Source organism: Syngnathus leptorhynchus, chromosome 10 (genome assembly GCF_054491065.1).
Source record: "Syngnathus leptorhynchus isolate UIUO chromosome 10, UIUO_Slep, whole genome shotgun sequence".
Lineage (NCBI taxonomy): Eukaryota > Metazoa > Chordata > Actinopteri > Syngnathiformes > Syngnathidae > Syngnathus > Syngnathus leptorhynchus.
In genome coordinates this window covers 3,650,201-3,677,868 of record NC_141204.1, presented here as the reverse complement: position 1 = coordinate 3,677,868, position 27,668 = coordinate 3,650,201, and the positions used below count along the sequence as shown (strand labels likewise).

The 27,668-nt window shown below is 43.6% G+C and overlaps 5 protein-coding genes and 1 pseudogene across 17 annotated transcripts; 1 reads left to right on the top strand and 5 right to left on the bottom strand.

Moving 5' to 3' along the window:
• The first annotated feature begins 1,388 nt into the window (after positions 1-1,388).
• Positions 1,389-1,739, top strand: LOC147049975 (E3 ubiquitin-protein ligase MARCHF8-like). The gene has a single exon (XM_085922190.1). It carries the CDS (start codon positions 1,389-1,391, stop codon positions 1,686-1,688), a length of 300 nt encoding a protein of 99 aa, XP_085778316.1. The 3' UTR covers positions 1,689-1,739.
• A 2,473-nt stretch (positions 1,740-4,212) lies between these two features.
• Positions 4,213-12,199, bottom strand: LOC147049974 (polyunsaturated fatty acid 5-lipoxygenase-like). 7 transcript variants are annotated; one of them, XM_085921438.1, is made up of 19 exons: positions 12,024-12,199; positions 11,754-11,912; positions 10,325-10,519; positions 9,878-9,978; positions 9,636-9,806; positions 9,360-9,554; positions 8,702-8,900; positions 8,552-8,633; positions 8,369-8,491; positions 8,182-8,288; positions 7,726-7,898; positions 7,424-7,570; positions 7,152-7,355; positions 7,000-7,086; positions 6,485-6,663; positions 6,295-6,416; positions 6,129-6,229; positions 5,847-6,017; positions 4,213-5,774 (listed from the first exon to the last, which is right to left on the bottom strand). In XM_085921438.1, the coding sequence occupies exons 3-19, from the start codon at positions 10,437-10,439 to the stop codon at positions 5,595-5,597; spliced, it is 2,457 nt and encodes an 818-aa protein (XP_085777564.1). In that variant the 5' UTR covers positions 10,440-10,519; positions 11,754-11,912; positions 12,024-12,199; the 3' UTR covers positions 4,213-5,594. The 7 variants fall into 7 exon arrangements, with proteins under 7 accessions (XP_085777564.1, XP_085777561.1, XP_085777567.1 ...); XM_085921435.1 differs by having other exon boundaries at positions 8,369-8,633; XM_085921441.1 differs by lacking the exons at positions 11,754-11,912; positions 12,024-12,199 and adding an exon at positions 10,176-10,262 and having other exon boundaries at positions 8,369-8,633; positions 10,325-10,459.
• LOC147049973 (polyunsaturated fatty acid 5-lipoxygenase-like) lies at positions 11,506-13,527 on the bottom strand. Its single transcript, XM_085922578.1, has 9 exons — positions 13,336-13,527; positions 13,237-13,250; positions 13,047-13,077; positions 12,895-12,981; positions 12,380-12,558; positions 12,190-12,311; positions 12,024-12,124; positions 11,754-11,912; positions 11,506-11,670 (listed from the first exon to the last, which is right to left on the bottom strand). Exons 1-9 carry the CDS (start codon positions 13,525-13,527, stop codon positions 11,506-11,508), a joined length of 1,050 nt encoding a protein of 349 aa, XP_085778704.1.
• Positions 13,528-13,593: 66 nt separating this feature from the next.
• On the bottom strand, positions 13,594-14,673 carry LOC147049972 (polyunsaturated fatty acid 5-lipoxygenase-like; annotated as a pseudogene).
• Positions 14,674-17,277: 2,604 nt separating this feature from the next.
• Positions 17,278-25,379, bottom strand: LOC147049971 (polyunsaturated fatty acid 5-lipoxygenase-like). 7 transcript variants are annotated; one of them, XM_085921430.1, is made up of 19 exons: positions 25,204-25,379; positions 24,934-25,092; positions 23,504-23,698; positions 23,057-23,157; positions 22,815-22,985; positions 22,539-22,733; positions 21,880-22,078; positions 21,730-21,811; positions 21,547-21,669; positions 21,360-21,466; positions 20,904-21,076; positions 20,602-20,748; positions 20,330-20,533; positions 20,178-20,264; positions 19,663-19,841; positions 19,473-19,594; positions 19,307-19,407; positions 19,025-19,195; positions 17,278-18,952 (listed from the first exon to the last, which is right to left on the bottom strand). In XM_085921430.1, exons 3-19 carry the CDS (start codon positions 23,616-23,618, stop codon positions 18,773-18,775), a joined length of 2,457 nt encoding a protein of 818 aa, XP_085777556.1. In that variant the 5' UTR covers positions 23,619-23,698; positions 24,934-25,092; positions 25,204-25,379; the 3' UTR covers positions 17,278-18,772. The 7 variants fall into 7 exon arrangements, with proteins under 7 accessions (XP_085777556.1, XP_085777554.1, XP_085777559.1 ...); XM_085921428.1 differs by having other exon boundaries at positions 21,547-21,811; XM_085921433.1 differs by lacking the exons at positions 24,934-25,092; positions 25,204-25,379 and adding an exon at positions 23,355-23,441 and having other exon boundaries at positions 21,547-21,811; positions 23,504-23,638.
• Positions 24,686-26,521, bottom strand: LOC147049970 (polyunsaturated fatty acid 5-lipoxygenase-like). The gene is made up of 8 exons (XM_085922576.1): positions 26,514-26,521; positions 26,227-26,257; positions 26,075-26,161; positions 25,560-25,738; positions 25,370-25,491; positions 25,204-25,304; positions 24,934-25,092; positions 24,686-24,850 (listed from the first exon to the last, which is right to left on the bottom strand). Exons 1-8 carry the CDS (start codon positions 26,519-26,521, stop codon positions 24,686-24,688), a joined length of 852 nt encoding a protein of 283 aa, XP_085778702.1.
• Between the last annotated feature and the right edge of the window lie 1,147 nt (positions 26,522-27,668).

Sequence of the window (27,668 nt, the reverse complement as noted above, 5' to 3'; positions counted from 1 at the left end):
GAGTACTTAGTCTTAGATCCTGTCCCTGGTCCTACAATGCTCAGCTGTTTCCTTTCCAGTCTCTCACAATCTATGGTCTGTCCCCAAATTTTCAGAACCTGTGCTTTCTCTGAGGCTTCAAACTTGTACCCCAATTCTCTAAGTCTAAGGATACCTTTGAAACACTACTGTTTCAGTCAAGTTTGTATGACATCTCCAGAATTATTACCAGGACTTAATTGACTGGTTTTAGGTTATCTATCAGGGCTTTACATAAACCTCACCTTATCAAAGAGACCACCTTCACAGATGAGTTCTTCTCGAGCTTTGGTGTTAATAGCGATGGTGAAACGCACGTGTGGGATCAGTAGCTGTGAAAGGAGCGCATCAGTTGCTAGGTTTCAGTCCTTCCGTCTGTCTAATAAAGAGTTTTCACCTTAAAGACGGGGTGGACGGCGGGGAGCTGCCTAATGTGTCATTGGCTCCAGATCCCAAATTTCCCATCAGGCTCCAGGCTGCTCTTTTTTGTTGTTGTTTTTACTCTTGAACATATTACAAGGGAAACGATTTCGCAACTTAGTCCTTCCTGATTGCTGCATCGTTCCAGTAAGTGCTTGTCGGGGTACATTCCCAAGTAGAGCTGTAAGATTCAAAGGAAAGTGTGCATGTGGAGGCATGGTTTTTTTTTTGTTTTTTTTTGTGCTGTGCCAAAGAGGACTTGTACCTCGTCATCCTGGTATTGACTGAGCGCCCAGACGGCTCCCAGGTGCCAGCCGGAACGTCCTCGGTCCGGGAGGCTGTCCATGATCAGGGATATGCTTGCCAAACCCTTCCGATCAGGCGGGGGCTTCCGCATGGTGGACGGAGTGTTGGGAATCCAGGACTACCAGTCGTACTTTTGGTTGGTGAAGTTCATAGTCAAATGTTTGGGCCAAAGGAACCAAGAAAATTAGTCAATGAATCAGTTATCGGAATATTTTCATTAAAGATCACCAGTCTATCGTACTTGTCCAAAGTTGACGGCCGCGTGTTGGGCCGAAGCAGTGAACACGATGATGGTCAGGTATTCTATCAGTTCCTCACGGGATTCAAGTGACCTGGGGAACCCTGCATCGAAAAATCGTATCACCAAAGAGAGCTAAAGTAGCTTTTGCACGTCGGGGTATACCCACCGCAGTGATCGAAGCCTTTCATACCGTAGTCACACACATCTTTAACGAAGTCCTGGATTTCTTCGTCTCCCTGGACCTTCTCATCGCTACTGTAGTAAATGCTAACCACATCTGACACAAAGCTGCAAGAAGATCCAAATCAAGTACAGAGAACCAAATAACAACTTAGTCCTTCCTGATTGCTGCATCGTACTTGAAGGTTGTGGTTTTCTCCATGCCCCCCCCCCCCCAGGCATTATGGAATGGCCCTTCTGGACCAAATTGGTGGTGGTGGCCATCGGCTTCACCGGCGGCCTGGTGTTCATGTACGTGCAGTGTAAAGTCTACGTCCACCTGTGGAGGAGACTCAAGGCCTACAACCGCGTCATCTACGTGCAGAACCGGCCGGACTCGTGTAAAAAACTGGCTCTGGAGAAGCCACCGCTCTTGGAGCCCAGCGTGGACCACAAGGACACGCTGGCCCCCGCCCATTCCGACACAAACTCCTCGCACTATACGGAGACGGAAGACTACAGTATGGAGGTGCTCCACGTGTGACATGAAGGTATTGAACAGGGATCTCAACTGATTAATTACCATTGATCCTCAGAGACGGACGATGGTGCAGAGTTCTTGCCTCTTTGGTTTTTCGGGAACGGGGCACGCAAACGTAAATTGTGTGACAGATTATGGGAACTTTTTCAGTCAAAAAGTCAACAGTCAAGTTTGATAAGAAAGATGAGAACACAAACACATTTTCGCTGTAGTAAAGATAGATCACTGCATTTTATTTGTTTTTTTTTAATTTCCCTGACGAGAAAAATGATCAAAATATCCACCATAAGTCAGCGTTAACTTTGCTGCCATAATAAGTGACGCGTTATCCTATTTTCTATCAAAATGTTCCCCACAAAAAAAAGTCTACGACTTGAAAATGTCAACACTTCTGCCCTACATGCATTAGAAAGATGAGAAACACAATCTATTAAAGTGAAATCAAGCAGAATAACAAGAACACACAAGTTGAGTCTTGAGAGTTGCTGAGTGTCACGCAAGACAAAAATGTCATGGATCTGTGATGTCACTGGGTCCACCAGATTTCCAGTCCACCAACACGTGGATGCACATCGAAGAGCTTTCTTTGGTTTCTTCTAGGCAGATGGACACAAAACTTTCAAACTTTTAACTGGGATGTGATTTCCCTTTTTTTCTTTGAGGAGGAAGAAAAAGAACATCCAAACTTTCTGAAGCGAATGTACACTTTTTTTGGTAAACACAAAACCTTAAAAAAATAATAATAATAATTGTTTTCTATGTCTTTGAACTTATCGTGTCAACTTTCTACGTTTGAGTTCAGGAGTGTGCGTGCAAGCGTTTAATTTTTGGCAGCTATTTAACGCGAGTGTCGTCACGTATTCTTCAATGGCTGCTTTTGTCGTGATTGGTCGAGTAGTGAGTTTCAAACATTGTTCCCTCTAGCATGAACATGTAAGAATACCCTCAACCTTTCAAAAACAGCCTCGGAAAAATACAACCAGACATTCGCGTTAACGTGTTGCCATATTCCAAGACTGTAATTTATTTTCCTGGAGAAATCCACCGCTGTGATTTCTGCTCTCCACATGCCGCCCAAATAATTAAATTTGGTCTAGGACCTGACATATTTTTTTAGGCTTATCAATAAATATGTTCTTTAGCTCTTGTTTAACTTTATAAATGAAGGAAGACATTGGCTGAATTTTTGTTTTTTTTAGTCTGCTGTGAAATATTTTGGTCAAAATAAACTAAAAATTAAAATTAATATTTTTGGTTGCCTCCAAACTGGGTTCCCTCTAGCGCTCTCTTGTGGCGCGGAGGCTGACATTGCAGAAAGATGGCGGTTGATTTCTCAAGGCAACTGGGGGGGGGGGTTAAATGTTGACCTTCATAACCATTCCACACACACAAAAAGATATTTTTCGAGGGTCCTTTTGATACTCGCCGCTGCCTGCAAAGCGCAGCGGTCCGACAACTCATTTGGTAATAACGACTGCTCGGCAGCAATAAAAACATTTTGGTGTTTTATAGTATGTTTGAATGAAGTATTTTATGTCCATGTCCTATGGTGGGTTAGTAAAACCAATATTATTTTTTTCCCAGTTGGAGGAAGATTCATTTCTTCCTTGGCGGCTCGGTGCAATGTGATGCTTAAAAAATAAGGGGAGGAAAAGTGCAATTACCTTTTTATGTTGTTGATCCTTCTATAGTTGCTCTATGTTTTGTTTTTTTGTCCACTGGGTATAAAATGATATTTTTGTGTAGTATTTATTTTGGCAAAATTTTTGCTGGTTAATTTCATCCTCATCCCTTTTTCCAAATAATTTTATGATATCTACATTGTAGCCCCATTTTGTCACTTTAATTATAAATCACTTTTTTTTTTATTTAAAAAGAATTGCTCATTAAAATGTGTTTTAACATGTACATTTGTGGAGGCAGTAGAATGGTTTTTTTTTTTCTTGTTTTTTTTAAGGGAGCTGGCTCCTCGCATTAAGTCTTGAGCTTTAGATGTAAGCATTCCCTTTTATTATCCTGTTCAGTGAGACGTGGCACATAGGTGAACGTTTTTGTTTTTTGTTTTGTTTTTTAAAATATACTTTGCTGCTTTGACCCGTCATGTCTGGGCGAGGGAGGGAGGGAGGGAGGGAGGGGAGCACGAAAATGTAACTTGCACAAAGCTACATTTGTTTACTACTGACTGGACTTGAACATATTTGATGACTGTTGCACCCACCGTCTTTTATCATTCCACAAGTTTGTGTGAACGTCACTTTGGAATAATAATAGTGTAAAAGCAACATGAAAAAAAAAAGGTCCTCTTGTTTTTTTTAAACTAAAATAGATGTTTTTTTTCTGTTCCCATGTTTGAACAAAAAGTGTATAGAATTTAAAACCAAATAAAAGATGATGCTTTTCAAAGTTTTTGTTGGTATTTTTTGAACCAGCAATTGCACTTTAATTAAACAAGTTTGTGTGAACTTGTTGGGTCTAAATATGATCAGACATTAAATCACATGCTTGAACGAAGAGAAGACAACCAGGATGAGTTTACTCGCGAGGAGAACGATAGAGAAAGGAAGCTCAGTTACAATCTCCACCAGTTCTGAGTTCCTCCTCCACGTGCTCCTCTTTTTAATGTCTTGGTTGCCCTGGTTACATAGGCGTTGCCACACTAAAGGGAGGGGAGATAGTGGCTGTAGCAACGCTGATTAGCTAAAGAATATAGTGTAGTGTGATCTAGCACTTGTCGGCCCTCGACCCCCGCATTGGGACTGCGGAGTCTGCTTTTCTTCCCCCAACCAGTTGTCCTCTCCATGAGTGGCCGACTCCTCCTCGACTGTGATCAGATAACTTGAAGCACGTTAAATGTCGCTTACCTGTGGACCAATGCAACTAAACCCTTGCTAAGTTTATCTTCTTAGTAAACTACCACAACGCATAATAATATCTAGCCCTACTTAAACATTTCAACACATTAAGTAAATGTAAGGTAACTGGTATACAGTTCCTTAAACGAACATTGAGTAAATATGGGATAACTTTAATGTGACTACTTCAAACTGTATATAACCAGTTTTGATCATCTACAATCTATGAATCAAAGCTACAGTTAACAAAAAGGAATGAAGTCCCTAAACAAAGAACATCTCGCAAGCAAAGAAAACCTGCTCATTGTCATTGAAGACTTCTTACAAAACAAACACAAAAGGACAGGAAGGAACCATGAAACTGACTGGATCAATAGACTTTCTTTAAACCAAATACAAAGTATTTAGTTTAAAGGAGAGTCGTAAACTCGTAAAAAGTAAGGCCTCCTGGTCTGGCAGGCCAAGGCTTCCCCCGAGATTATTCCAACAGAACGTCACTTTGGAATAATAATAGTGTAAAAGCAACATGAAAAAAAAAAAAGCTCCTCTTGTTTTTTTTTAAACTAAAATAGATGGGTTTTTTTCTGTTCCCATGTTTGAACAAAAAGTGTATAGAATTTAAAACCAAATAAAAGATGATGCTTTTCAAGGTTTTTGTTGGTATTTTTTTGAACCAGCAATTGCACTTTAATATAAGCTTTACTATATCAACGAATAAAACTTTTAAGTTAGTTTATGGACTTGCTGTTCTAAGCCTTTATCTTTTTCTGAAGCCAGGAATGAGTCTATAAAATTTTGTTTACGAGCCTGCCGTGATAGTCTTGAGACTTTGAAAAAGGTTGTCAATATGTCCGTTTTTATTTTAATTTTGTTTCTGAAAATACTTTTCCCCATTAGCTTATTCAATTAGTTGTCGTAAACTCCAATAACCTCGATGTAAGTTAATTGACTTTTAATGAATTATTTTAGATGGTTTTATTAGGTCATTTAGGTACTACGGTTTCTTAATTTCATATAGAAAAAAAATTGTTTACACTTTGGATAATTTAGTCTGTGTTTAAACCGCAACACTGTTTGGTACCCTGTCAGGGGACATGTAGTAGTAGGGAATTTTCCGTTCCTGGTTCCTCGTCTTGATAGCACTGCTTATCTCTGCCAGACTCTTCGTGAACGTCTTCATGGCAGCTTTCACCGGCTTTTCCAGGAAGTACTTGTCGGGGTACATTCCCAAGTAGAGCTGTAAAATTCAAAGGAAAGTGTGCAAGTGGAGGCAGGTTTTTTTTAGCGCTGTGCCAAAGAGGACTTGTACCTCGTCATTCTGGTATTGACTGAGCGCCCAGACGGTTCCCAGGAGCCAGCTGCAACGTCCTTGGTCCGGGAGGCTGTCCATGATCAGGGTGACGTTGGCCAAACCCTTCCGTCTGGGGGGAGGCCGCCGCATGGTGGAAGGAGCGTTGGGAATCCAGGAATACCAGTTGAACTTTTGGTTGGTGAAGTTCATAGTCAAATGTTTTGGCCAAAGGAACCAAGAAAATTAGTCAATGAATCAGTTATCGGAATATTTTCATTAAAGATCACCAGTCTATCGTACTTGTCCAAAGTTGACGGCCGCGTGTTGGGCCGAAGCAGTGAACACGATGATGGTCAGGTATTCTATCAGTTCCTCACGGGATTCAAGTGACCTGGGGAACCCTGCATCGAAAAATCGTATCACCAAAGAGAGCTAAAGTAGCTTTTGCACGTCAGGGTATACCCACCGCAGTGATCGAAGCCTTTCATACCGTAGTCACACACATCTTTAACGAAGGCCTGGATTTCTTCGTCTCCCTGCACCTTCTCATCGCTATTGTAGTAAATGCTAACCACATCTGACACAAAGCTACAAGAAGATCCAAATCAAGTACAGAGAACCAAATAACACTTTTTGTTCTCCGAAATGGTCCTCACCTCTTGGTGGCCTCCCACACCTTGTACCCGTCGTCCCTGTAGAAGTAGTTAGGCACCTCCTGCTGGTTGTCCATTCCGTGAGCTTTGATCATATCAGGGAAGCAGAGGGACCTAAAGGTCAGGGTCTTCATGGTCTTCTGAATCAGTTGCACTTGACCACCTCCACCTATAGCAATAAACTTCACATGCGGAAAGGAAGAAAATATGGACTCTAAACTTTGAGACAGTTTTACAAAACCTGAACCTGTATCTGAGTACTTAGTCTTAGATCCTGTCCCTGGTCCTACAATGCTCAGCTGTTTCCTTTCCAGTCTCTCACAATCTATGGTCCGTCCCCAAATCTTCAGAACCTGTGCTTTCTCTGAGGCTTCAAACTTGTACCCCAATTCTCTAAGTCTAAGGATACCTTTGAAACACTACTGTTTCAGTCAAGTTTGTATGACATCTCCAGAATTATTACCAGGACTTAATTGACTGGTTTTAGGTTATCTATCAGGGCTTGACATAAACCTCACCTTATCAAAGAGACCACCTTCACAGATGAGTTCTTCTCGAGCTTTGGTGTTAATAGCGATGGTGAAACGCACGTGTGGGATCAGTAGCTGTGAAAGGAGCGCATCAGTTGCTAGGTTTCAGTCCTTCCGTCAGTCTAATAAAGAGTTTTCACCTTAAAGACGGGGTGGACGGCGGGGAGCTGCCTGAACGTGGCGATAGCAAACATCTCTGAGATCAGATGTGTCCTGAGCAGGTGCGTGACCGTCTGGTGGTACTGGAAATCGGCCGAGCGGACCCAGATCTTTGCCAGGAGCCAGTCGTGTTGACTGTCCGTGGGTAGGAAGATGGGGTTGTCCTCGCCGGGAGTCTGACCCAACTGCAAGGTAACGAGACAACATTTTATAAAAGTAGCGCAAGACTTGTTCTCATCCAAAACCACCCGACCTGTATGGCTATCGGGAGGATCTCGTTCTGTGTGTTCTTGTACAGAAGACAAATTGCAGCAGCCATATACTGCGTGGTCTTCGGGTCTGTGTCGTTTGCTTTGATGCCATCCAACACTTCATAGTCCACCATGAAGATGTTACCTGTCTGGAGCAATGTTTGACAATTTACTGGAAAACAGCTAAATGTCATCATAGTGGAAACCATGATGGGATTATCTGAGAAACAGGAACGGGGCAAAGAACTGAATCTTGGGGGACATGAATGCAGAGGTGGACATTGTCCACTATCCCTGAGTTTACCTTTACTTCCTCTTCAAGAGTCAACCCTCTCTCCAGGCTGACAGCGACCATTTCATTGGTAACAGGAAACTTGTCGGGAAGTTTGGAGATCTTTTTGATGAGGACAGGATTGCAGCCGTTTAAGAACTGGTAGCTGAACAAGGAATCCTCTTTCCAGTGTTCCATCACATACTCTGGAGTTAAGTAAGTCATTGAAATGAAATGTAGTTGTACTAAGTTCATTTTGTTTTCACTTGTTAATCACTTCACAGGTTCTTTTATCACAAACAAGATATTTTAGGGTGCTGCTGACATGTTTCGGCTTGTCACAAGACACCTCGCAACCAAACCAGTGACACTCTGATGAAGGCGGAAGTACAAGCCGAAACATGTCAGGTAATGCAATCTCAAATATCTTGTTTGTGATAAAAGAACCAGTGAAATGAAATGATTACAGAAGAAACATCTGAGACTGACCTGAAGATGTATTTTTAATGGTCTTGAAGATCTTCTTAAAATCGTCAATGCTGTCCCAAGATGGCTGTAACATGTTCATCAAGTAGTTCGAAAGCTTGTTCTCGGTTCTGGAAATGTTTTTTTTCTGATCAATGACCAAGTTTCTAATTTCTTGTGGTCCAGTTGACTTTTTTGAGGGAATACTTACGCTCTGATGGAGTTCAGTACAAAATCTACTCCCTTATCATTGTCAAACCGGATGTCCTCAGGCAAGTCGTTGGTTCTGTTCGCATCTATGCTCATGGGAAAGCCGGGCTGCCACTCCATCCATCTAAAATTCCGAAATTCAATTTGACACCAAACATAGCGTCGGGCGGCAGACAAAGCATACCTGTGAATTTGCTGCCTCATTTCCAGTTCGTGTTTCCTGTGCTGCTTGACGAGACTCATTTTATCATCCTGAGGCAGGTGAGCTAACAAGCACAGAGAAATGCTACGTGATGCAATGAACCAAGCTAACCTCCGCCCTTTGTAATTTTACCTCGGCCATCCCGCAGTACCACTTCATGGTTATCCACCAGCCAACGGTAGCACGGAAACTCCACTTCGTCTCCATCGGGAGTCCTGACTGAAACGTACTTGCAGTACCACTTGTCCTGGAACAGGTGTATTCGCTTCTCTAGCTTTACTAAGACAATCTCACCCAGGTTCTCCAGCACCTCCACCCTGTAGGACTCCACCTGTGAACAAACGGTGAACTGACACTAGCATACCTCTGAAAGGGACATCCCTTTCAGAGGTATGCTAGTGTCACTTTGCAGTCTGGTTTTTAATATATTTTTCCCTTCAAACATCCGTGTTAATTGTGTAAAGACACATTTCAACCTAATATGAGGAATTCAAGGAAGTAGATTGTAATCTTGTAATATTGCCTTGCCAGGAAATAATCCATAAACCCTTGATCATAGGAGAGCTCCTGGCAAGTACTGTACCGTTGAATAAGTTACTTTGTGCTGATAAAAAAAAAAAATGAGTGCCCCCCCCCAAAAAAAAGTGTCCTCAAACAGTTGAAAGCCACACTGCCAAAAGATAACAGGACAACAACAGATGTTTCCTTAAAGCCAACTTGGTTTATACTCATGAAAGGCATTTTTAAAATATGATGTTGCAGATTAATCTTGTCTGAAAATGCCACCTACCGCTCCCCTCTCAAAATCATCCTTCCAAAGTTTGTCCAGCAGACTCTTCTGGCTGCATCCCTCAGTGCCCACGAGTGTTACGGAGATGGAGCTATTAGTCCCCGACCAGAGTTGAGTTCCTGTCGCCACACGCACAACATACGTATACGGCATCGTTGTCACCCTGGATGGAAATGCTCCTGTCGTAGAAAAAGTCTGGAATATAAAGCAAACAGAGTAGGAACTGGAGTCTCCTCCCCAGTCCCTCCTTAGATGATCCAGTCAGTCAACACCCACCTCATTTTCCTGATACTGGCTGAGGGCCAAGACGGCCCCCAGGTGCCAGCTGGAGCGTCCTCGGTCCGGGAGACTGTCCATGATCAGGGTGACGTTGGCCAAACCCTTCCGTCTGGAGGGAGGCCGCCGCATGGTGGAAGGAGCGTTGGGAATCCACGAACACCAGTCGTACTTTACGTATGAAGACAGGTTACAAATATAAATCTTTCTCAATGTCTGTAATGAAGAAGAAAGGTACATACTTGTCCGAAATTGACGGCTGCGTGTTGAGCCGACGCGGTGAACGCGATGAGGGTCAAGTACTCGATCAGCTCCTCACGCGATTTCAGCGCCTTGGGGAACTCTGTGGAGAATTGGCAAACACTTGTGAAACTCAAGCAGAGAGACTTGAAGGTCAGGGCTTTCGTGGCCTTCCGAACCAGCTGCACGTGACCGCCTCCGCCTGTGGCGTTTGCCTTGTCGGAAACACCCCAAACTCTTCTTAGGAATCATTTGAAGGACGGGTTCTGTCTTGTTTCGGAAGATGCTCCACATGCTTACCTTGTCAAAGATACCGCACTCACAGATGAGCTGCTCTCTCGCTTTGGTATTGATGGCGATGGTGAATCGGATGTGGGGAATGAGTAGCTACGGTTCAACGAATCGGTCAACTATCGACTCACCCATCGATTCATTGACGAGGGTCTTACCGTATAGACGGGGTGGACGGCGGGCAGCTGCCTGAACATGGCGATAGCAAACATCTCTGAGATCAAATGTGTCCTGAGCAGATGCGTGACCGTCTGGTGGTGCTTGATGCAGCATGTGGCGGACGGCAGCTTCCTGTCAGGTGGCTTCAAGCAAGAGCAGCTGATTTCACTTGCAATGCTTCTTTCACTTAGCGTCTTTGCAGGACAGATGCAAAAAAACAAAAAAAAGGTTTACAGACTGAACATTCAGAAGCATATATGTAGATTGGATGGATCAATAGTAAAATACAAAACTTAGCTTAGCCTTTTAGCGACCTTAACTCCTTCACTACCATTGACGGCTATAGACGTCAAAGAAACAAGCATGTCGAATGTCATTTAGTTTTAACTTCTCGATATGTCTGGTTATCTATTTTAACCTTATCTTTTAAATGTCTTCCCGCTTTTCCATTTTCACTTTGCCTCCCAAAGATGTTGCCCGTTAGGTCATTTCAAACATACCTAATGCATTAGACATTTTAAACACACCTAATGCATTAGACATTCTTTTGAAGGCTGAAAATAGCTTGTCTTCTTCTTCTCACTCCAAACACGATGGTCTCAATTAGGCAGACCATATAGAAAACCTTTTTTTTTTTTTTTTTTTTTTTTCCCCCCCTCCAAGAACATCAAAAATGGGTCACGGATGGGTTTTCCCTCAAGTGGATCAACAAGTCTTATGATGTAGTCTCAAAAAGAAACTTTTTTTTTTTTTTTTTTTTTTTTTTTTGCACTTCCATCTTAGTATCTATTTTTGTTGGCTGGGCTTCAGGATCTGTCACTGCGAAGGCGACGACGAGAGCCCTCTGATTACGCCGTGCCACTGTACGGGCAGCCTGCGTTTCGTGCACCAGTCGTGTCTGCAGCAGTGGATCAAGAGCTCTGCAAGTACGAGTTCATCATGGAGACCAAGCTCAAGCCTCTGCGCAAGGTATGGAAAAAAAAAATCTGTATGAGGTCGATGAAGCAAGATGTTGGAAGAAATGTTGCCAAGTCAAACTTTGCTGTTTTATGGCAATCATTTTTTGAACTAATTTATGCTTGCTTGTTTTCAACCAGTTTCTCACACGCACGATCTTATTATGTAGCCCTCGTAATGGCGGTAAACATCTCCATTTATTTTTGCAAACGAGCCTAATGTGTCATTGGCTCCAGATCCCAAATTTCCCATCAGGCTCCAGGCTGCTCTTTTTTGTTGTTGTTTTTACTCTTGAACATATTACAAGGGAAACGATGTCGCAACTTAGTCCTTCCTGATTGCTGCATCGTTCCTGTAAGTGCTCGTCGGGGTACATTCCCAAGTAGAGCTGTAAGATTCAAAGGAAAGTGTGCATGTGGAGGCAGGTTTTTTTTTTGTTTTTTTTTGTGCTGTGCCAAAGAGGACTTGTACCTCGTCATCCTGGTATTGACCGGCTCCCTGGTGCCAGCTGGAACGTCCTCGGTCCGGGAGGCTGTCCATGGTCAGGGATATGCTTGCCAAACCCTTCCGATCAGGCGGGGGCTTCCGCATGGTGGACGGAGTGTTGGGAATCCAGGAATACCAGTCGTACTTTTGGTTGGTGAAGTTCATAGTCAAATGTTTGGGCCAAAGGAACCAAGAAAATTAGTCAATGAATCAGTTATCGGAATATTTTCATTAAAGATCACCAGTCTATCGTACTTGTCCAAAGTTGACGGCCGCGTGTTGGGCCGAAGCAGTGAACACGATGATGGTCAGGTATTCTATCAGTTCCTCACGGGATTCAAGTGACCTGGGGAACCCTGCATCGAAAAATGGTATCACCAAAGAGAGCTAAAGTAGCTTTTGCACGTCAGGGTATACCCACCGCAATGATCGAAGCCTTTCATACCGTAGTCACACACATCTTTAACGAAGTCCTGGATTTCTTCGTCTCCCTGGACCTTCTCATCGCTACTGTAGTAAATGCTAACCACATCTGACACAAAGCTACAAGAAGATCCAAATCAAGTACAGAGAACCAAATAACACTTTTTGTTCTCCGAAATGGTCCTCACCTCTTGGTGGCCTCCCACACCTTGTACCCGTCGTCCCTGTAGAAGTAGTTAGGCACCTCCTGCTGGTTGTCCATTCCGTGAGCTTTGATCATATCAGGGAAGCAGAGGGACCTAAGGGTCAGGATCTTCATGGTCTTCTGAATCAGTTGCACATGACCACCTCCACCTATAGCAATAAACTTCACATGCGGAAAGCAAGAAAATATGGACTCTAAACTTTGAGACAGTTTTACAAAACCTGAACCTGTATCTGAGTACTTAGTCTTAGATCCTGTCCCTGGTCCTACAATGCTCAGCTGTTTCCTTTCCAGTCTCTCACAATCTATGGTCTGTCCCCAAATTTTCAGAACCTGTGCTTTCTCTGAGGCTTCAAACTTGTACCCCAATTCTCTAAGTCTAAGGATACCTTTGAAACACTACTGTTTCAGTCAAGTTTGTATGACATCTCCAGAATTATTACCAGGACTTAATTGACTGGTTTTAGGTTATCTATCAGGGCTTGACATAAACCTCACCTTATCAAAGAGACCACCTTCACAGATGAGTTCTTCTCGAGCTTTGGTGTTAATAGCGATGGTGAAACGCACGTGTGGGATCAGTAGCTGTGAAAGGAGCGCATCAGTTGCTAGGTTTCAGTCCTTCCGTCTGTCTAATAAAGAGTTTTCACCTTAAAGACGGGGTGGACGGCGGGGAGCTGCCTAATGTGTCATTTGCTCCAGATCCCAAATTTCCCATCAGGCTCCAGGCTGCTCTTTTTTGTTGTTGTTTTTACTCTTGAACATATTACAAGGGAAACGATGTCGCAACTTATTCCTTCCTGATTGCTGCATCGTTCCAGTAAGTGCTCGTCTGCGTACATTCCCATGTAGAGCTGTAAGATTCAAAGGAAAGTGTGCATGTGGAGGCAGGTTTTTGTTTTTGTTTTTTTTTTGTGCTGTGCCAAAGAGGACTTGTACCTCGTCATCCTGGTATTGACTGAGCGCCCAGACGGCTCCCAGGTGCCAGCTGGAACGTCCTCGGTCCGGCAGGCTGTCCATGATCAGGGATATGCTTGCCAAACCCTTCCGATCAGGCGGGGGCTTCCGCATGGTGGACGAAGTGTTGGGAATCCAGGAATACCAGTCGTACTTTTGGTTGGTGAAGTTCATAGTCAAATGTTTGGGCCAAAGGAACCAAGAAAATTAGTCAATGAATCAGTTATCGGAATATTTTCATTAAAGATCACCAGTCTGTCGTACTTGTCCAAAGTTGACGGCCGCGTGTTGGGCCGAAGCAGTGAACACGATGATGGTCAGGTATTCTATCAGTTCCTCACGGGATTAAAGTGACCTGGGGAACCCTGCATCGAAAAATCGTATCACCAAAGAGAGCTAAAGTAGCTTTTGCACGTCAGGGTATACCCACCGCAGTGATTGAAGCCTTTCATACCGTAGTCACACACATCTTTAACGAAGTCCTGGATTTCTTCGTCTCCCTGGACCTTCTCATCGCTACTGTAGTAAATGCTAACCACATCTGACACAAAGCTACAAGAAGATCCAAATCAAGTACAGAGAACCAAATAACACTTTTTGTTCTCCGAAATGGTCCTCACCTCTTGGTGGCCTCCCACACCTTGTACCCGTAGTCCCTGTAGAAGTAGTTAGGCACCTCCTGCTGGTTGTCCATTCCGTGAGCTTTGATCATATCAGGGAAGCAGAGGGACCTAAAGGTCAGGGTCTTCATGGTCTTCTGAATCACTTGCACATGACCACCTCCACCTATAGCATTTGCCTTCACATGCGGAAAGCAAGAAAATATGGACTCTAAACTTTGAGACAGTTTTACAAAACCTGAACCTGTATCTGAGTACTTAGTCTTAGATCCTGTCCCTGGTCCTACAATGCTCAGCTGTTTCCTTTCCAGTCTCTCACAATCTATGGTCTGTCCCCAAATCTTCAGAACCTGTGCTTTCTCTGAGGCTTCAAACTTGTACCCCAATTTTCTAAGTCCAAGGATACCTTTGAAACACTACTGTTTCAGTCAAGTTTGTATGACATCTCCAGAATTATTACCAGGACTTAATTGACTGGTTTTAGGTTATCTATCAGGGCTTGACATAAACCTCACCTTATCAAAGAGACCACCTTCACAGATGAGTTCTTCTCGAGCTTTGGTGTTAATAGCGATGGTGAAACGCACGTGTGGGATCAGTAGCTGTGAAAGGAGCGCATCAGTTGCTAGGTTTCAGTCCTTCCGTCTGTCTAATAAAGAGTTTTCACCTTAAAGACGGGGTGGACGGCGGGGAGCTGCCTAATGTGTCATTTGCTCCAGATCCCAAATTTCCCATCAGGCTCCAGGCTGCTCTTTTTTGTTGTTGTTTTTACTCTTGAACATATTACAAGGGAAACGATGTCGCAACTTATTCCTTCCTGATTGCTGCATCGTTCCAGTAAGTGCTCGTCTGCGTACATTCCCATGTAGAGCTGTAAGATTCAAAGGAAAGTGTGCATGTGGAGGCAGGTTTTTGTTTTTGTTTTTTTTTTGTGCTGTGCCAAAGAGGACTTGTACCTCGTCATCCTGGTATTGACTGAGCGCCCAGACGGCTCCCAGGTGCCAGCTGGAACGTCCTCGGTCCGGCAGGCTGTCCATGATCAGGGATATGCTTGCCAAACCCTTCCGATCAGGCGGGGGCTTCCGCATGGTGGACGAAGTGTTGGGAATCCAGGAATACCAGTCGTACTTTTGGTTGGTGAAGTTCATAGTCAAATGTTTGGGCCAAAGGAACCAAGAAAATTAGTCAATGAATCAGTTATCGGAATATTTTCATTAAAGATCACCAGTCTGTCGTACTTGTCCAAAGTTGACGGCCGCGTGTTGGGCCGAAGCAGTGAACACGATGATGGTCAGGTATTCTATCAGTTCCTCACGGGATTAAAGTGACCTGGGGAACCCTGCATCGAAAAATCGTATCACCAAAGAGAGCTAAAGTAGCTTTTGCACGTCAGGGTATACCCACCGCAGTGATTGAAGCCTTTCATACCGTAGTCACACACATCTTTAACGAAGTCCTGGATTTCTTCGTCTCCCTGGACCTTCTCATCGCTACTGTAGTAAATGCTAACCACATCTGACACAAAGCTACAAGATCCAAATCAAGTACAGAGAACCAAATAACACTTTTTGTTCTCCGAAATGGTCCTCACCTCTTGGTGGCCTCCCACACCTTGTACCCGTAGTCCCTGTAGAAGTAGTTAGGCACCTCCTGCTGGTTGTCCATTCCGTGAGCTTTGATCATATCAGGGAAGCAGAGGGACCTAAAGGTCAGGGTCTTCATGGTCTTCTGAATCACTTGCACATGACCACCTCCACCTATAGCATTTGCCTTCACATGCGGAAAGCAAGAAAATATGGACTCTAAACTTTGAGACAGTTTTACAAAACCTGAACCTGTATCTGAGTACTTAGTCTTAGATCCTGTCCCTGGTCCTACAATGCTCAGCTGTTTCCTTTCCAGTCTCTCACAATCTATGGTCTGTCCCCAAATCTTCAGAACCTGTGCTTTCTCTGAGGCTTCAAACTTGTACCCCAATTTTCTAAGTCCAAGGATACCTTTGAAACACTACTGTTTCAGTCAAGTTTGTATGACATCTCCAGAATTATTACCAGGACTTAATTGACTGGTTTTAGGTTATCTATCAGGGCTTGACATAAACCTCACCTTATCAAAGAGACCACCTTCACAGATGAGTTCTTCTCGAGCTTTGGTGTTAATAGCGATGGTGAAACGCACGTGTGGGATCAGTAGCTGTGAAAGGAGCGCATCAGTTGCTAGGTTTCAGTCCTTCCGTCTGTCTAAAAAAAGAGTTTTCACCTTAAAGACGCACACACAAAAAGATATTTTTCGAGGGTCTTTTTGATACTCGCCGCTGCCTGCAAAGCGCAGTGGTCCGACAACTCATTTGGTAATAACGACTGCTCGGCAGCAATAAAAACATTTTGGTGTTTTATAGTATGTTTGAATGAAGTATTTTTTGTCCATGTCCATGTCCTATGGTGGGTTAGTAAAACCAATATTATTTTTTTCCCAGTTGGAGGAAGATTCATTTCTTCCTTGGCGGCTCGGTGCAATGTGATGCTTAAAAAATAAGGGGAGGAAAAGTGCAATTACCATTTTATGTTGTTGATCCTTCTATAGTTGCTCTATGTTTTGTTTTTTTGTCCACTGGGTATAAAATGATATTTTTGTGTAGTATTTATTTTGGCAAAATATTTGCTGGTTAATTTCATCCTCATCCCTTTTTCCAAATAATTTTATGATATCTACATTGTAGCCCCATTTTGTCACTTTAATTATAAATCACTTTTTTTTATTTAAAAAGAATTGCTCATTAAAATGTGTTTTAACATGTACATTTGTGGAGGCAGTAGAATGTTTTTTTTTTCTGGTTTTTTTTAAGGGAGCTGGCTCCTCGCATTAAGTCTTGAGCTTTAGATGTAAGCATTCCCTTTTATTATCCTGTTCAGTGAGACGTGGCACATAGGTGAACGTTTTTGTTTTTTGTTTTGTTTTTTAAAATATACTTTGCTGCTTTGACCCGTCATGTCTGGGCGAGGGAGGGAGGGAGGGAGGGAGGGGAGCACGAAAATGTAACTTGCACAAAGCTACATTTGTTTACTACTGACTGGACTTGAACATATTTGATGACTGTTGCACCCACCGTCTTTTATCATTCCACAAGTTTGTGTGAACGTCACTTTGGAATAATAATAGTGTAAAAGCAACATGAAAAAAAAAAAGGTCCTTGTTTTTTTTTAAACTAAAATAGGTGTTTTTTTTCTGTTCCCATGTTTGAACAAAAAGTGTATAGAATTTAAAACCAAATAAAAGATGATGCTTTTCAAGGTTTTTGTTGGTATTTTTTGAACCAGCAATTGCACTTTAATTAAACAAGTTTGTGTGAACGTGTTGGGTCTAAATATGATCAGACATTAAATCACATGCTGGAACGAAGAGGAGAAGACAACCAGGATAAGTTTACTCGCGAGGAGAACGATAGAGAAAGGAAGCTCAGTTACAATCTCCACCAGTTCTGAGTTCCTCCTCCACGTGCTCCTCTTTCTAATGTCTTGGTTGCCCTGGTTACATAGGCGTTGCCACACTAAAGGGAGGGGAGATAGTGGCTGTAGCAACGCTGATTAGCTAAGGAATATAGTGTAGTGTGATCTAGCACTTGTCGGCCCTCGACCCCCGCATTGGGACTGCGGAGTCTGCTTTCTTCCCCCAACCAGTTGTCCTCTCCATGAGTGGCCGACTCCTCCTCGACTGTGATCAGATAACTTGAAGCACGTTAAATGTCGCTTACCTGTGGACCAATGCAACTAAACCCTTGCTAAGTTTATCTTCTTAGTAAACTACCACAACGCATAATAATATCTAGCCCTACTTAAACATTTCAACACATTAAGTAAATGTAAGGTAACTGGTATACAGTTCCTTACACGAACATTGAGTAAATATGGGATAACTTTAATGTGACTACTTCAAACTGTATATAACCAGTTTTGATCATCTACAATCTATGAATCAAAGCTACAGTTAACTAAAAGGAATGAAGTCCCTAAACAAAGAACATCTCGCAAGCAAAGAAAACCTGCTCATTGTCATTGAAGACTTCTTACAAAACAAACACAAAAGGACAGGAAGGAACCATGAAACTGACTGGATCAATAGACTTTCTTTAAACCAAATACAAAGTATTTAGTTTAAAGGAGAGTCGTAAACTCGTAAAAAGTAAGGCCTCCTGGTCTGGCAGGCCAAGGCTTCCCCCGAGATTATTCCAACAGAACGTCACTTTGGAATAATAATAGTGTAAAAGCAACATGAAAAAAAAAAAAGCTCCTCTTGTTTTTTTTTAAACTAAAATAGATGGGTTTTTTTCTGTTCCCATGTTTGAACAAAAAGTGTATAGAATTTAAAACCAAATAAAAGATGATGCTTTTCAAGGTTTTTGTTGGTATTTTTTTGAACCAGCAATTGCACTTTAATATAAGCTTTACTATATCAACGAATAAAACTTTTAAGTTAGTTTATGGACTTGCTGTTCTAAGCCTTTATCTTTTTCTGAAGCCAGGAATGAGTCTATAAAATTTTGTTTACGAGCCTGTCGTGATAGTCTTGAGACTTTGAAAAAGGTTGTCAATATGTCCGTTTTTATTTTAATTTTGTTTCTGAAAATACTTTTCCCCATTAGCTTATTCAATTAGTTGTCGTAAACTCCAATAACCTCGATGTAAGTTAATTGACTTTTAATGAATTATTTTAGATGGTTTTATTAGGTCATTTAGGTACTACGGTTTCTTAATTTCATATAGAAAAAAAATTGTTTACACTTTGGATAATTTAGTCTGTGTTTAAACCGCAACACTGTTTGGTACCCTGTCAGGGGACATGTAGTAGTAGGGAATTTTCCGTTCCTGGTTCCTCGTCTTGATAGCACTGCTTATCTCTGCCAGACTCTTCGTGAACGTCTTCATGGCAGCTTTCACCGGCTTTTCCAGGAAGTACTTGTCGGGGTACATTCCCAAGTAGAGCTGTAAAATTCAAAGGAAAGTGTGCAAGTGGAGGCAGGTTTTTTTTAGCGCTGTGCCAAAGAGGACTTGTACCTCGTCATTCTGGTATTGACTGAGCGCCCAGACGGTTCCCAGGACCCAGCTGCAACGTCCTTGGTCCGGGAGGCTGTCCATGATCAGGGTGACGTTGGCCAAACCCTTCCGTCTGGGGGGAGGCCGCCGCATGGTGGAAGGAGCGTTGGGAATCCAGGAATACCAGTTGAACTTTTGGTTGGTGAAGTTCATAGTCAAATGTTTTGGCCAAAGGAACCAAGAAAATTAGTCAATGAATCAGTTATCGGAATATTTTCATTAAAGATCACCAGTCTATCGTACTTGTCCAAAGTTGACGGCCGCGTGTTGGGCCGAAGCAGTGAACACGATGATGGTCAGGTATTCTATCAGTTCCTCACGGGATTCAAGTGACCTGGGGAACCCTGCATCGAAAAATCGTATCACCAAAGAGAGCTAAAGTAGCTTTTGCACGTCAGGGTATACCCACCGGAGTGATCGAAGCCTTTCATACCGTAGTCACACACATCTTTAACGAAGGCCTGGATTTCTTCGTCTCCCTGCACCTTCTCATCGCTATTGTAGTAAATGCTAACCACATCTGACACAAAGCTACAAGAAGATCCAAATCAAGTACAGAGAACCAAATAACACTTTTTGTTCTCCGAAATGGTCCTCACCTCTTGGTGGCCTCCCACACCTTGTACCCGTCGTCCCTGTAGAAGTAGTTAGGCACCTCCTGCTGGTTGTCCATTCCGTGAGCTTTGATCATATCAGGGAAGCAGAGGGACCTAAAGGTCAGGGTCTTCATGGTCTTCTGAATCAGTTGCACTTGACCACCTCCACCTATAGCAGTAAACTTCACATGCGGAAAGGAAGAAAATATGGACTCTAAACTTTGAGACAGTTTTACAAAACCTGAACCTGTATCTGAGTACTTAGTCTTAGATCCTGTCCCTGGTCCTACAATGCTCAGCTGTTTCCTTTCCAGTCTCTCACAATCTATGGTCCGTCCCCAAATCTTCAGAACCTGTGCTTTCTCTGAGGCTTCAAACTTGTACCCCAATTCTCTAAGTCTAAGGATACCTTTGAAACACTACTGTTTCAGTCAAGTTTGTATGACATCTCCAGAATTATTACCAGGACTTAATTGACTGGTTTTAGGTTATCTATCAGGGCTTGACATAAACCTCACCTTATCAAAGAGACCACCTTCACAGATGAGTTCTTCTCGAGCTTTGGTGTTAATAGCGATGGTGAAACGCACGTGTGGGATCAGTAGCTGTGAAAGGAGCGCATCAGTTGCTAGGTTTCAGTCCTTCCGTCAGTCTAATAAAGAGTTTTCACCTTAAAGACGGGGTGGACGGCGGGGAGCTGCCTGAACGTGGCGATAGCAAACATCTCTGAGATCAGATGTGTCCTGAGCAGGTGCGTGACCGTCTGGTGGTGCTGGAAATCGGCCGAGCGGACCCAGATCTTTGCCAGGAGCCAGTCGTATTGACTGTCCGTGGGTAGGAAGATGGGGTTGTCCTCGCCGGGAGTCTGACCCAACTGCAAGGTAACGAGACAACATTTTATAAAAGTAGCGCAAGACTTGTTCTCATCCAAAACCACCCGACCTGTATGGCTATCGGCAGGATCTCGTTCTGTGTGTTCTTGTACAGAAGACAAATTGGAGCAGCCATATACTGCGAGGTCTTCGGGTCTGTGTCGTTTGCTTTGATGCCATCCAACACTTCATAGTCCACCATGAAGATGTTACCTGTCTGGAGCAATGTTTGACAATTTACTGGAAAACAGCTAAATGTCATCATAGTGGAAACCATGATGGGATTATCTGAGAAACAGGAACGGGGCAAAGAACTGAATCTTGGGGGACATGAATGCAGAGGTGGACATTGTCCACTATCCCTGAGTTTACCTTTACTTCCTCTTCAAGAGTCAACCCTCTCTCCAGGCTGACAGCGACCATTTCATTGGTAACAGGAAACTTGTCGGGAAGTTTGGAGATCTTTTTGATGAGGACAGGATTGCAGCCGTTTAAGAACTGGTAGCTGAACAAGGAATCCTCTTTCCAGTGTTCCATCACATACTCTGGAGTTAAGTAAGTCATTGAAATGAAATGTAGTTGTACTAAGTTCATTTTGTTTTCACTTGTTAATCACTTCACAGGTTCTTTTATCACAAACAAGATATTTTAGGGTGCTGCTGACATGTTTCGGCTTGTCACAAGACACCTCGCAACCAAACCAGTGACACTCTGATGAAGGCGGAAGTACAAGCCGAAACATGTCAGGTAATGCAATCTCAAATATCTTGTTTGTGATAAAAGAACCAGTGAAATGAAATGATTACAGAAGAAACATCTGAGACTGACCTGAAGATGTATTTTTAATGGTCTTGAAGATCTTCTTAAAATCGTCAATGCTGTCCCAAGATGGCTGTAACATGTTCATCAAGTAGTTCGAAAGCTTGTTCTCGGTTCTGGAAATGTTTTTTTTCTGATCAATGACCAAGTTTCTAATTTCTTGTGGTCCAGTTGACTTTTTTGAGGGAATACTTACGCTCTGATGGAGTTCAGTACAAAATCTACTCCCTTATCATTGTCAAACCGGATGTCCTCAGGCAAGTCGTTGGTTCTGTTCGCATCTATGCTCATGGGAAAGCCGGGCTGCCACTCCATCCATCTAAAATTCCGAAATTCAATTTGACACCAAACATAGCGTCGGGCGGCAGACAAAGCATACCTGTGAATTTGCTGCCTCATTTCCAGTTCGTGTTTCCTGTGCTGCTTGACGAGACTCATTTTATCATCCTGAGGCAGGTGAGCTAACAAGCACAGAGAAATGCTACGTGATGCAATGAACCAAGCTAACCTCCGCCCTTTGTAATTTTACCTCGGCCATCCCGCAGTACCACTTCATGGTTATCCACCAGCCAACGGTAGCACGGAAACTCCACTTCGTCTCCATCGGGAGTCCTGACTGAAACGTACTTGCAGTACCACTTGTCCTGGAACAGGTGTATTCGCTTCTCTAGCTTTACTAAGACAATCTCACCCAGGTTCTCCAGCACCTCCACCCTGTAGGACTCCACCTGTGAACAAACGGTGAACTGACACTAGCATACCTCTGAAAGGGACATCCCTTTCAGAGGTATGCTAGTGTCACTTTGCAGTCTGGTTTTTAATATATTTTTCCCTTCAAACATCCGTGTTAATTGTGTAAAGACACATTTCAACCTAATATGAGGAATTCAAGGAAGTAGATTGTAATCTTGTAATATTGCCTTGCCAGGAAATAATCCATAAACCCTTGATCATAGGAGAGCTCCTGGCAAGTACTGTACCGTTGAATAAGTTACTTTGTGCTGATAAAAAAAAAAAATGAGTGCCCCCCCCCCAAAAAAAAGTGTCCTCAAACAGTTGAAAGCCACACTGCCAAAAGATAACAGGACAACAACAGATGTTTCCTTAAAGCCAACTTGGTTTATACTCATGAAAGGCATTTTTAAAATATGATGTTGCAGATTAATCTTGTCTGAAAATGCCACCTACCGCTCCCCTCTCAAAATCATCCTTCCAAAGTTTGTCCAGCAGACTCTTCTGGCTGCATCCCTCAGTGCCCACGAGTGTTACGGAGATGGAGCTATTAGTCCCCGACCAGAGTTGAGTTCCTGTCGCCACACGCACAACATACGTATACGGCATCGTTGTCACCCTGGATGGAAATGCTCCTGTCGTAGAAAAAGTCTGGAATATAAAGCAAACAGAGTAGGAACTGGAGTCTCCTCCCCAGTCCCTCCTTAGATGATCCAGTCAGTCAACACCCACCTCATTTTCCTGATACTGGCTGAGGGCCAAGACGGCCCCCAGGTGCCAGCTGGAGCGTCCTCGGTCCGGGAGACTGTCCATGATCAGGGTGACGTTGGCCAAACCCTTCCGTCTGGAGGGAGGCCGCCGCATGGTGGAAGGAGCGTTGGGAATCCACGAACACCAGTCGTACTTTACGTATGAAGACAGGTTACAAATATAAATCTTTCTCAATGTCTCTAATGAAGAAGAAAGGTACATACTTGTCCGAAATTGACGGCTGCGTGTTGAGCCGACGCGGTGAACGCGATGAGGGTCAAGTACTCGATCAGCTCCTCACGCGATTTCAGCGCCTTGGGGAACTCTGTGGAGAATTGGCAAACACTTGTGAAACTCAAGCAGAGAGACTTGAAGGTCAGGGCTTTCGTGGCCTTCCGAACCAGCTGCACGTGACCGCCTCCGCCTGTGGCGTTTGCCTTGTCGGAAACACCCCAAACTCTTCTTAGGAATCATTTGAAGGACGGGTTCTGTCTTGTTTCGGAAGATGCTCCACATGCTTACCTTGTCAAAGATACCGCACTCACAGATGAGCTGCTCTCTCGCTTTGGTATTGATGGCGATGGTGAATCGGATGTGGGGAATGAGTAGCTACGGTTCAACGAATCGGTCAACTATCGACTCACCCATCGATTCATTGACGAGGGTCTTACCGTATAGACGGGGTGGACGGCGGGCAGCTGCCTGAACATGGCGATAGCAAACATCTCTGAGATCAAATGTGTCCTGAGCAGATGCGTGACCGTCTGGTGGTGCTTGATGCAGCATGTGGCGGACGGCAGCTTCCTGTCAGGTGGCTTCAAGCAAGAGCAGCTGATTTCACTTGCAATGCTTCTTTCACTTAGCGTCTTTGCAGGACAGATGCAAAAAAACAAAAAAAAGGTTTACAGACTGAACATTCAGAAGCATATATGTAGATTGGATGGATCAATAGTAAAATACAAAACTTAGCTTAGCCTTTTAGCGACCTTAACTCCTTCACTACCATTGACGGCTATAGACGTCAAAGAAACAAGCATGTCGAATGTCATTTAGTTTTAACTTCTCGATATGTCTGGTTATCTATTTTAACCTTATCTTTTAAATGTCTTCCCGCTTTTCCATTTTCACTTTGCCTCCCAAAGATGTTGCCCGTTAGGTCATTTCAAACATACCTAATGCATTAGACATTTTAAACACACCTAATGCATTAGACATTCTTTTGAAGGCTGAAAATAGCTTGTCTTCTTCTTCTCACTCCAAACACGATGGTCTCAATTAGGCAGACCATATAGAAAACCTTTTTTTTTTTTTTTTTTTTTTTTTCCCCCCCTCCAAGAACATCAAAAATGGGTCACGGATGGGTTTTCCCTCAAGTGGATCAACAAGTCTTATGATGTAGTCTCAAAAAGAAACTTTTTTTTTTTTTTTTTTTTTTTTTTTTGCACTTCCATCTTAGTATCTATTTTTGTTGGCTGGGCTTCAGGATCTGTCACTGCGAAGGCGACGACGAGAGCCCTCTGATTACGCCGTGCCACTGTACGGGCAGCCTGCGTTTCGTGCACCAGTCGTGTCTGCAGCAGTGGATCAAGAGCTCTGCAAGTACGAGTTCATCATGGAGACCAAGCTCAAGCCTCTGCGCAAGGTATGGAAAAAAAAAATCTGTATGAGGTCGATGAAGCAAGATGTTGGAAGAAATGTTGCCAAGTCAAACTTTGCTGTTTTATGGCAATCATTTTTTGAACTAATTTATGCTTGCTTGTTTTCAACCAGTTTCTCACACGCACGATCTTATTATGTAGCCCTCGTAATGGCGGTAAACATCTCCATTTATTTTTGCAAACGAGCCTAATGTGTCATTGGCTCCAGATCCCAAATTTCCCATCAGGCTCCAGGCTGCTCTTTTTTGTTGTTGTTTTTACTCTTGAACATATTACAAGGGAAACGATGTCGCAACTTAGTCCTTCCTGATTGCTGCATCGTTCCTGTAAGTGCTCGTCGGGGTACATTCCCAAGTAGAGCTGTAAGATTCAAAGGAAAGTGTGCATGTGGAGGCAGGTTTTTTTTTTGTTTTTTTTTGTGCTGTGCCAAAGAGGACTTGTACCTCGTCATCCTGGTATTGACCGGCTCCCTGGTGCCAGCTGGAACGTCCTCGGTCCGGGAGGCTGTCCATGGTCAGGGATATGCTTGCCAAACCCTTCCGATCAGGCGGGGGCTTCCGCATGGTGGACGGAGTGTTGGGAATCCAGGAATACCAGTCGTACTTTTGGTTGGTGAAGTTCATAGTCAAATGTTTGGGCCAAAGGAACCAAGAAAATTAGTCAATGAATCAGTTATCGGAATATTTTCATTAAAGATCACCAGTCTATCGTACTTGTCCAAAGTTGACGGCCGCGTGTTGGGCCGAAGCAGTGAACACGATGATGGTCAGGTATTCTATCAGTTCCTCACGGGATTCAAGTGACCTGGGGAACCCTGCATCGAAAAATGGTATCACCAAAGAGAGCTAAAGTAGCTTTTGCACGTCAGGGTATACCCACCGCAATGATCGAAGCCTTTCATACCGTAGTCACACACATCTTTAACGAAGTCCTGGATTTCTTCGTCTCCCTGGACCTTCTCATCGCTACTGTAGTAAATGCTAACCACATCTGACACAAAGCTACAAGAAGATCCAAATCAAGTACAGAGAACCAAATAACACTTTTTGTTCTCCGAAATGGTCCTCACCTCTTGGTGGCCTCCCACACCTTGTACCCGTCGTCCCTGTAGAAGTAGTTAGGCACCTCCTGCTGGTTGTCCATTCCGTGAGCTTTGATCATATCAGGGAAGCAGAGGGACCTAAGGGTCAGGATCTTCATGGTCTTCTGAATCAGTTGCACATGACCACCTCCACCTATAGCAATAAACTTCACATGCGGAAAGCAAGAAAATATGGACTCTAAACTTTGAGACAGTTTTACAAAACCTGAACCTGTATCTGAGTACTTAGTCTTAGATCCTGTCCCTGGTCCTACAATGCTCAGCTGTTTCCTTTCCAGTCTCTCACAATCTATGGTCTGTCCCCAAATTTTCAGAACCTGTGCTTTCTCTGAGGCTTCAAACTTGTACCCCAATTCTCTAAGTCTAAGGATACCTTTGAAACACTACTGTTTCAGTCAAGTTTGTATGACATCTCCAGAATTATTACCAGGACTTAATTGACTGGTTTTAGGTTATCTATCAGGGCTTGACATAAACCTCACCTTATCAAAGAGACCACCTTCACAGATGAGTTCTTCTCGAGCTTTGGTGTTAATAGCGATGGTGAAACGCACGTGTGGGATCAGTAGCTGTGAAAGGAGCGCATCAGTTGCTAGGTTTCAGTCCTTCCGTCTGTCTAATAAAGAGTTTTCACCTTAAAGACGGGGTGGACGGCGGGGAGCTGCCTAATGTGTCATTTGCTCCAGATCCCAAATTTCCCATCAGGCTCCAGGCTGCTCTTTTTTGTTGTTGTTTTTACTCTTGAACATATTACAAGGGAAACGATGTCGCAACTTATTCCTTCCTGATTGCTGCATCGTTCCAGTAAGTGCTCGTCTGCGTACATTCCCATGTAGAGCTGTAAGATTCAAAGGAAAGTGTGCATGTGGAGGCAGGTTTTTTTTTTGTTTTTTTTTGTGCTGTGCCAAAGAGGACTTGTACCTCGTCATCCTGGTATTGACCGGCTCCCTGGTGCCAGCTGGAACGTCCTCGGTCCGGGAGGCTGTCCATGATCAGGGATATGCTTGCCAAACCCTTCCGATCAGGCGGGGGCTTCCGCATGGTGGACGGAGTGTTGGGAATCCAGGAATACCAGTCGTACTTTTGGTTGGTGAAGTTCATAGTCAAATGTTTGGGCCAAAGGAACCAAGAAAATTAGTCAATGAATCAGTTATCGGAATATTTTCATTAAAGATCACCAGTCTATCGTACTTGTCCAAAGTTGACGGCCGCGTGTTGGGCCGAAGCAGTGAACACGATGATGGTCAGGTATTCTATCAGTTCCTCACGGGATTCAAGTGACCTGGGGAACCCTGCATCGAAAAATCGTATCACCAAAGAGAGCTAAAGTAGTTTTTGCACGTCGGGGTATACCCACCGCAGTGATCGAAGCCTTTCATACCGTAGTCACACACATCTTTAACGAAGTCCTGGATTTCTTCGTCTCCCTGGACCTTCTCATTGCTACTGTAGTAAATGCTAACCACATCTGACACAAAGCTACAAGAAGATCCAAATCAAGTACAGAGAACCAAATAACAACTTAGTCCTTCCTGATTGCTGCATCGTACTTGAAGGTTGTGTTTTTTTTCATGCCCCCCCCCCAGGAATTATGGAATGGCCCTTCTGGACCAAATTGGTGGTGGTGGCCATCGGCTTCACCGGCGGCCTGGTGTTCATGTACGTGCAGTGTAAAGTCTACGTCCACCTGTGGAGGAGACTCAAGGCCTACAACCGCGTCATCTACGTGCAGAACCGGCCGGACTCGTGTAAAAAACTGGCTCTGGAGAAGCCACCGCTCTTGGAGCCCAGCGTGGACCACAAGGACACGCTGGCCCCCGCCCATTCCGACACAAACTCCTCGCACTATACGGAGACGGAAGACTACAGTATGGAGGTGCTCCACGTGTGACATGAAGGTATTGAACAGGGATCTCAACTGATTAATTACCATTGATCCTCAGAGACGAACGAGGGTGCAGAGTTCTTGCCTCTTTGGTTTTTCGGGAACGGGGCACGCAAACGTAAATTGTGTGACAGATTATGGGAACTTTTTCAGTCAAAAAGTCAACAGTCACGTTTGATAAGAAAGATGAG